The sequence below is a fragment of the Coregonus lavaretus genome (genome assembly GCF_964263955.1).
Source record: "Coregonus lavaretus genome assembly, contig: HAP1_SCAFFOLD_2884, whole genome shotgun sequence".
Taxonomy (NCBI): domain Eukaryota; kingdom Metazoa; phylum Chordata; class Actinopteri; order Salmoniformes; family Salmonidae; genus Coregonus; species Coregonus lavaretus.
Genome location: NW_028163986.1, coordinates 12,881 through 21,139, shown reverse-complemented (window position 1 = coordinate 21,139; position 8,259 = coordinate 12,881). Strand labels below are relative to the sequence as shown.

General features: G+C 44.2%; 1 protein-coding gene across 1 annotated transcript; it reads left to right on the top strand.

Moving 5' to 3' along the window:
• The first annotated feature begins 2,600 nt into the window (after positions 1-2,600).
• Positions 2,601-8,042, top strand: LOC311117597 (transmembrane protein 138-like). The gene is made up of 6 exons (XM_084192535.1): positions 2,601-2,759; positions 3,578-4,069; positions 5,557-5,835; positions 5,989-6,160; positions 6,307-6,382; positions 6,635-8,042. The coding sequence occupies exons 3-6, from the start codon at positions 5,708-5,710 to the stop codon at positions 6,745-6,747; spliced, it is 489 nt and encodes a 162-aa protein (XP_084048661.1). The 5' UTR covers positions 2,601-2,759; positions 3,578-4,069; positions 5,557-5,707; the 3' UTR covers positions 6,748-8,042.
• The last annotated feature ends 217 nt before the right edge of the window (positions 8,043-8,259 follow it).

Here is an 8,259-nt window from a genome sequence, read left to right as displayed (position 1 = left end):
TCAGTCTTGTAAGTTTAAGTAAGTGTGACAGAATCATACTTGGTTTCAGTCTTGTAAGTTAAGTAAGTAACCTTATGTAGCCAAGCCTTGGGAAAAATCATTGTCTGAATATGAACGACCCAAATGGGCATCAGCCTATCTCCTGTTTCTGTCACATAAGGCAGCTTGATGTACAAGTAGCCTATACCCCCTGGACAGGACGCTAGTTCCCTAATTCCTTAATGCTGAGAGCCAAGCAGAGAGGCATCAGGTCCCAAGGTAATGGACTGATGAACCATCCTTGCTGTCTCTGCTTGGTCGGCTCCCCACTATCAAATGGGATTCCATACCACTGACTCTATTACGGGGGCTGAGTCCCTGGCTTGTTGCACTCAGGGGTGGCGTTGGACAGGGGACCACATTGTCTCTCGATCCCCCAGTCCCAGTCTCCAGTGTTTATCTGATGTACCTAAGCATGCTCCCACTAACCCCCCTTCTTTTGTCCTGTTCTACTTCTGATAACTCCCGGACGTGCCTGGCCCAAGACTACCTGGACGTGCTGCTGATCCTGGACGGCGGCTGAGGACCCCTGGCCGTGCCTACCCCTAGCCCCTCCTCGCACCCCGCAATACTGTATGTTCCATCTCACCCTCTTCCTCTCCTGTCTTAAGCCTAGTCCTGGACAAATAAACTATTTTATAAGACCGGGAAACCAGCCCATACTGTAGACAATGAGATTATTCCAGAATACTATCAAAGTAAAATATTGTTTTCGATGATTATCCAGGGTACAATTAACATTGCCATTCTACAATATGGCCTCTGACAAAGAAAACTCTTTCTCAAAATCCTATTGTATTTGTGGTGTGGTTTCTCTCACAGAACAGGAGGCTGAGGAGAAAAGCATTAGAACCCAGATGCTGTCTCCCGAGTGGCGCAGTGGTCTAAGGCACTGCATCGCAGTGCTAGCTGTGTCACTAGAGATCCTGGTTCAAATCCAGGCTCTGTCGTAGCCGGCCGCGACCGGGAGACCCATGGGGTGGCGCACAGTTGTCCAGGGTAGGGGAGGGAATGGCCGGCAGGGATGTAGCTCAGTTGGTAGAGCATGGCGTTTGCAACGCCAGAGTTGTGGGTTCGATTCCCACGGGGGGTATAAAAAATAATTATGTAAGTCGCTCTGGATAAGAGCGTCTGCTAAATGACTAAAATGTAAATGTAATGCTGGGAACAAGATAGGGCGGCAGGTAGCTTAGTGGTTAAGAGCATTGTGCCAGTAACCGAAAGGTCGCTGGTTCTAATCCCTGAGCCGACTAGGTGAAAAATCTGTCGATGTGCCCTTGAGCACCTAATTGCTCCTGTAAGTCACTTTGGATAAGAAAGTCTGCTAAATGATAAAAAAGGAACATCAGTGGGAGTTAACAATACAACATCCGTGTGTGTAGAGTGCGTGTCTTATCGTGAGTATACACATAGTATATACAAAACACCACACTAAAAACATATCTAGGACTACACACTAACCAATTGGTAGTGGGTTCGATCCCCGGGACCACCCATACGTAAAAATGTATGGGCACATGACTTTGGATAAAAGCGTCTGCTAAATGGCATATTATTATTACAAACGGGTTAGGGTTGCATCAGCCATTATCATACTTACGCCTATCCAAACATCTCCACAAGTGCATAGGGGGTAGGTCTAACATCCATCCACAGACACTATTTTTTACGCTTCAGGAGAAGAGAAAGGAGAGAAAATGAATGGGAGTGGAAAGGAAGGGAGGAGAGGAGCGTTGAGGTGACACACGGGAGGGGATAGGGGTGGAGAGGACTCTTTCACAGTTCCACTTTGTTGTTGTTGGGTGTTTTTAAAGGAAAATATAATAAAAATGACTGTACTTTTTTTTTTTTTTTTTTTTTTATATATATATCTTTCATGCCATATTCCCATGGCTAACGTTATAGTTATTGTTATTCCATAACTTCAGTTCCATTGCTATAGTTTCTGTAGTCTGGTGGCCAGTTAGTATATGAAAAGAAAGAAGAACAAAAATATTATATTCGTCCCATCACGGACTGGTAGAGCTGGGACACCAGGTGGGTGCAATAATGGTCAAGTAGAACAGAAAAACAACAGTACTCGGAACCAGTCTGCTGTAGAACTCGACGCTGTGTCAGACGCGAACTCTCTTAGTAGTGAACCGGACTATGACGTAACTTTTACCTTCTAGCCATGGCTTGATTCGGAGAGGATGGAGGACGGTCCCCCCCCCCTTTAAAACCTATGGGTAAAATGAATGCCGAAAATAAGGTCTGTGGTAAACACAGGTTTAGGAGATTTTATACGTTTTGTTCTATGAGTTTATCTTCATCAGCTAACGTCAGTTTGTGCATTTTAAAGAATGTATGTATAAAAAAAAATCCCACAAAGGCTTCATAATTCATTAAGGTCATGTTAACTGACTGCTATTATCTCATAGAACAAAACGTATAAGATCTCCTAAACCTGTGTTAACCTCAGACCTTATTTTTGGCGTTTATTCCAAAACCCTATCCTTTCCCCATTCATTTTTACCATAGGAATGGCTGAACGAACCAGAGGTCATTTATTTCCGGGTTTTAGGACTACCAACCGAAGGTGAACGGTAATGGCGTTTCCATGGTATTCGAGGAAAAGCCTGCAAAGCAAACACGGTCTTTGGCTAAAGCTAGCTAATGAGCTAGAAGCGTGGCTAGAAGACGGTGGCTACTCAATACTTCGACCGACCCGTAAAAAAAAGGTAACATACGTTGTTTTTTTTTCTAGTAGTAAAAGCAAACTTCAGCGCCGATGACAGTGTTGAACAATACTGTTAGCTTTTCTCATAGGCACATGCTAATTAGCTAGCTAGCTAACGTTAGCATGCTTGCTATTTGTCTGGGTCCCTAGCTAACGTTAGTTTTATAACACAGTATTGTATTTTACAAACGTTAACGTTACGCTACTTAACATTTTAGGTGAACTAGTTAGCTAGCTAATAGTAAATCTGTAAGAACTGAGGTTAGCTACCCAAGTGTTTGTTTGGCTCTCGCTTGGCTTTGATTCAGTTTCCTAGATCATATGATGTGAACAACAACACTTGTTGTTAGCCAGCTAAAATTAGCTTGGCATAACGTTAGCTAAGAAAGGATGGCAGCCAATAAACTACAACAGACGGCGAGCGGTGTTTATTACAGCCACTCCGCGACTAAGAATGCTTCCCAAATGGTACCCTATTCCCTGCATTGCACTACTTTTGACCAGAGCCCTACGGGCAATAGGATGTCATTTGGCACACAAAACTTTAATCTGTAATCCCTACCGTGACCTCTCCATGGCTTCCTGCCCATGTAACAGGTTTGGCACACACTACTCTGAGTTAACTAGTTAGTTACACAGCGCTTTGGCTCTTGACCAGAAGAACGGGAGGACAGAAGGGAGAATGGTTAGTTATCTTTAGCTCTGAAATACTATCAGACATTTTATCATTCTTTTAAATCATAAGGCAGAATCCTTTTCCAAACCTAGAGCAATACTTCTAAACAACTCTTTACTTATTTTTATTTTTTTCTCTTTCAGGGAGGACTAGACTAGCTAGATGAGAAGATCACGATGAAGCTGAGAACCTGTCTTGTTGCTCATCTCAAAGTGACTCCAGTCCCATCTGTTCAGTTTGGCTACCAGCAGATTTAGGACTGGCATGCTCTCTGCCTGGATGACAAGCACACAGCCTATGTCCCTGAACACTGGTGAAATGCACAGGAGCTAAGAAGAAGGAAGGACCTTTGAGGGGAGATGTTACATTTCCTGCTTTGACAGAACATGGATTTGACTGTAATTAGGAGTTGGATGAATGTTTGTTTTTTTTTTATACTGAATGAAGGAGATCTAAAGGCATCTAAACATCAATGGATTGTGGTTGGTCTGTTGGGTGTTGACTGGAAACGAAAGTGAAGGTGGTGACCAGGCTCAAGGTGGGGAGGCAGGTAGCCTGAAGGGCTAGCAACCGGAGGTCCAACGGACTGAAATTCAGAGGCCTATACTACGTACGTGGTTTGAGGAGTTAGCGAGGTAACTATGGTGAACTCTGAGTTCAACTCGGAATAACCGGTACCACAAAAGTGACTCACCTTTTTAGCCAGGTACATTTCTATGTCAACGAGTCCTTTAGCGCTAAACTGCTCCCGGGCTAACTCCATTTATCCTGAATGAAGTGTCTAAGCCACGATTTGAGGCTCATCCCCTTCATTTGAGGAAGACAACTGATTTTAAATATTTTATTAATCAAATGTTTTTTGTTGTTGTGGTAAAGAAATATTAATGCATTTGATGCATTAATAAAATGCATTTGAAACTTCATGCACAGTAAAACTGGTGTATGACTTAATACAGTTGTGATATCGATTGGAGTGGGGGGGGAAAAAGGTGCTTGTGCAATGATAAGCACATCACAGAAGCACACCAAAGACGGCATTAACGATAAGTAATAAAATAAAGACGTGGCACTGTCTCTCCCATGGATTGATGTTTCAGCGTTGTCTCAATGATGAGTTCGGTGTTCGACTAGCAGCACTGACTCTCCCATGGATTGATGTTTCAGCATCGTCTCAATGATGAGTTCGGTGTTTGACTAGCAGCACTGACTCTCCCATGGATTGATGTTTCAGCATTGTCTCAATGAAGAGTGCGGTGTTCGACTAGCCGCTCACGCAGTTAGAAGCCTGCTAGAGTTAGCCGCAGGCGGACGAGCAATATCCACCGTCGTGGTACGGATGAAGCCTGAGCTAGAATGTGAAGCCAACTGAAGCTGGCTAGTTTTAGAAACCCTGAGTAGCTGTAGCTTCAGTCGTAGTATCCCCTCAGATAGCTGTAGATTCAGTCGTAGTATCCCCTCAGATAGCTGTAGCTTCAGTCGTAGTATCCCCTCAGATAGCTGTAGCTTCAGTCGTAGTATCCCCTCAGATAGCTGTAGCTTCAGTCGTTGTATCCCCTCAGATAGCTGTAGATTCAGTCGTAGTATCCCCTCAGATAGCTGTAGATTCAGTCGTTGTATCCCCTCAGATAGCTGTAGATTCAGTCGTAGTATCCCCTCAGATAGCTGTAGCTTCAGTCGTAGTATCCCCTCAGATAGCTGTAGCTTCAGTCGTAGTATCCCCTCAGATAGCTGTAGATTCAGTCGTAGTATCCCCTCAGATAGCTGTAGCTTCAGTCGTAGTATCCCCTCAGATAGCTGTAGCTTCAGTCGTAGTATCCCCTCAGATAGCTGTAGATTCAGTCGTAGTATCCCCTCAGATAGCTGTAGATTCAGTCGTAGTATCCCCTCAGATAGCTGTAGATTCAGTCGTAGTATCCCCTCAGATAGCTGTAGATTCAGTCGTAGTATCCCCTCAGATAGCTGTAGATTCAGTCGTAGTATCCCCTCAGATAGCTGTAGATTCAGTCGTAGTATCCCCTCAGATAGCTGTGTCACTACAGGCCACCTGTGTGTAGCCAGAGAGCAAAACAGGCAGCCCAATTCTAATATTTGTAACAATCATTTGTCTTTTGATCTTTTTCAGAGCTGATCTGATTGGTTAAAATATCAGAATTGGTCTATCTGTAAACACAGCCGGAGACGGAGGAGCAGGAGTCAGAGGCTGTGAATGTGTGAAGCTCATCCCAGCTGTGTGTAGCTGTCCTTGGCTATGTAGCCAGACTTACCCCCCCAACATGCTCCAGACCAACAACTACTCGCTGGTCCTGCTGGTCCAGCTGGGTCTGCTGACCTATGACCTGTTTGTCAACTCCTTCAGTGAGCTGCTCAGGGCAGCGCCCGTCATCCAGCTAGTGCTGTTCATGTACGTACATTATTGTTTTTGTAGCTCATTAGATATTCAAATGTAAAAAAAAATAAAAATAAAAATGTATTTAATAGCTAGTTATTTTTCTTACATTTGTTAAAGATGTTCTAACTGGGATTCTAACCATGATATAACCTGTGTGTCCCCCAGCATCCAGGACATCGCCATCCTGTTCAACGTGATCATCATTCTGCTGATGATGTTCAACACCTACGTGTTCCAGGTTGGCCTGGTCGCTCTGCTGCTGGAGAGGTTCAAATCCTTACTGATGCTGTCTGCCCTCTACCTCACCCTCAGCATCTCATTTCACTGCTGGATAGTGGTACGTGCAGACAAGGGCGTAGTAGTAGTAGTAGTATTTTTGTTAAGTGAAAATATTCTACGTTAACTCTCCGCAGAAAAAGGCATTATACCCACCTGTAGAGTTGTAAACATTGATAATGTCTGATATGATCTTGTTTCTTATAGAACCTAAGATGGCTGGAATCCGATCGTTTCATCTGGACCGACGGCCTGCAAGTCCTCTTCGTCTTCCAGAGGGTTGGTAAGTTCTCCTGAAGAAAGGAAAGCCCCCCCCCCCCCCGCTCTTGCCGGTATGACTTAGGTTTATTCAGCCTTTATGTATCGGCCTGTTGGCTTTTTGAGGCTTTAATAAGTGATTGCTTCTTTTCACGAGATTTCTTAATTAACATACCGTTTGTCTGTTTTGTGACGTTTTCATGAGACTAATACTAGACTAAACAACATGCTGGTTTATTTTGTTGGAGGCGTTTAACTGTGTTCTCCTTACCCACAGCTGCAGTGTTGTTTTACTACTTATACAAGCGGACGGCAGAGTGTCTGGGCGACCCGCGGCTGTATCGGGATTCTGTCTGGCTGAGGGATGCCTTCGCCAGAGCTCGTCAGTGAGGAGGAAATGAAAGGAACAATTACACCACTAAGGATTTATTACCAGGCGAGGCCTGCCAGACTCTGTGGTGACGATCACTACCTGGGGGGCCAGACTCTGTGGTGACGATCACTACCTGGGGGGCCAGACTCTGTGGTGACGATCACTACCCGGGGGGCCAGACTCTGTGGTGACGATCACTACCTGGGGGGCCAGACTCTGTGGTGACGATCACTACCTGGGGGCCAGACTCTGTGATGACGATCACTACCTGGGGGCCAGACTCTGTGATGACGATCACTACCTGGGGGCCAGACTCTGTGGTGACGATCACTACCTGGGTGGGACTACCTGGCCATGTCCAATAAGAAATCACCATTATCGTTTTCCGTTTCAAAACGGTTTGCTATGGTCTGAACATGACTCTGGGCTAGGATGGAGCCAACGGAAAAGTGAGAAACTTCAATGGGTTCATACAGCAGGATGGACAGCGAAGATCATCAAGACAATGTACCACGAATATGGACTAGTGTTGTAACGAGGCAAACGTTGACTCAAGGACAATCTGATGCACAGAGACTTTCCTCCAATGGATTAACTTTTTTTTTTTTTACAGTACATACATAATGGCGGCTATTAATTTATGTCAAGTGTTTTTACTAAGATGGGATACCGACAGCATCCCAAATTGCACCATATTCCCTATATAGTGCACTAAATGGGGAATATAATGCAATTTGGGATGCACACCTGGTTCTGGAACAACAGTATATGGTTCTGAATAGAAGTTGTTACTGGTTCCCTCAGGTGAAAGAAGAAGTCCTGGGGCTCAAATCAATCCAGAAGGTCTGCGTTGTAGCGTGGTTAAAATATCAAGGTAATTTCCTTGGTGCTACAAGGGCGGCAGGTAGCTTAGTGGGTAAGAGCGCTGTGCCAGTAACCGAAAGCTCGCTGGTTCTAATCCCCGAGCCGACTAGGTGAAATATCTGTGAGAAATCTGTCGATGTGCCCTTAAGCAAGGCCCTAATTGCTCCTGTAAATCGCTCTGGATAAATAAAAAAAATCCTATTAAGACGATATATGCAGCGTTTACCGTGAATGAAGTCTCCGCTATAATGCTGATCTTCTGCGCTACAGATTGAATCGAGCCCCTGGTTCAGAGTGCCTTGTAGAGTAGATGTGCCGGTTACAAAATTGATGGGTATTCGTTTTTTTTAATACTGTAAAGTTCTAATTTTGTCAATCCAACACATTTTTATTGATTTTTTTTTTATGCCTGTTCTCCATGGATAAAATAAATAAATCTTAACTCATAAATCAGAAAATTCAAATGGTCAAACCATAAAGGAAAGTATCCCACTTACTAAAACTATACCCACAAACCAAGTTTAGCCACAAAATAACTAGCCTGAAATCCAGACCTATTTCTGTGCTAACATTCCACTCTTTGTATTCTGTGTCATATGCCAAACATGTCTGGCATATGACTCTTAGTAAAAGGAGTGGAATGTTAGCACAGAAATAGGTCTGGA

Excerpts from the sequence above, each read along its gene's own strand:
- LOC311117597 (XM_084192535.1), top strand. The coding sequence starts at position 5,708 with ATGCTCCAGACCAACAACTACTCGCTGGTCCTGCTGGTCCAGCTGGGT. Across the intron at positions 5,836-5,988 it reads ATCCAGCTAGTGCTGTTCAT|CATCCAGGACATCGCCATCC; the intron begins GTACGTACATTA and ends TGTGTCCCCCAG. Across the intron at positions 6,383-6,634 it reads CTTCGTCTTCCAGAGGGTTG|CTGCAGTGTTGTTTTACTAC; the intron begins GTAAGTTCTCCT and ends CCTTACCCACAG.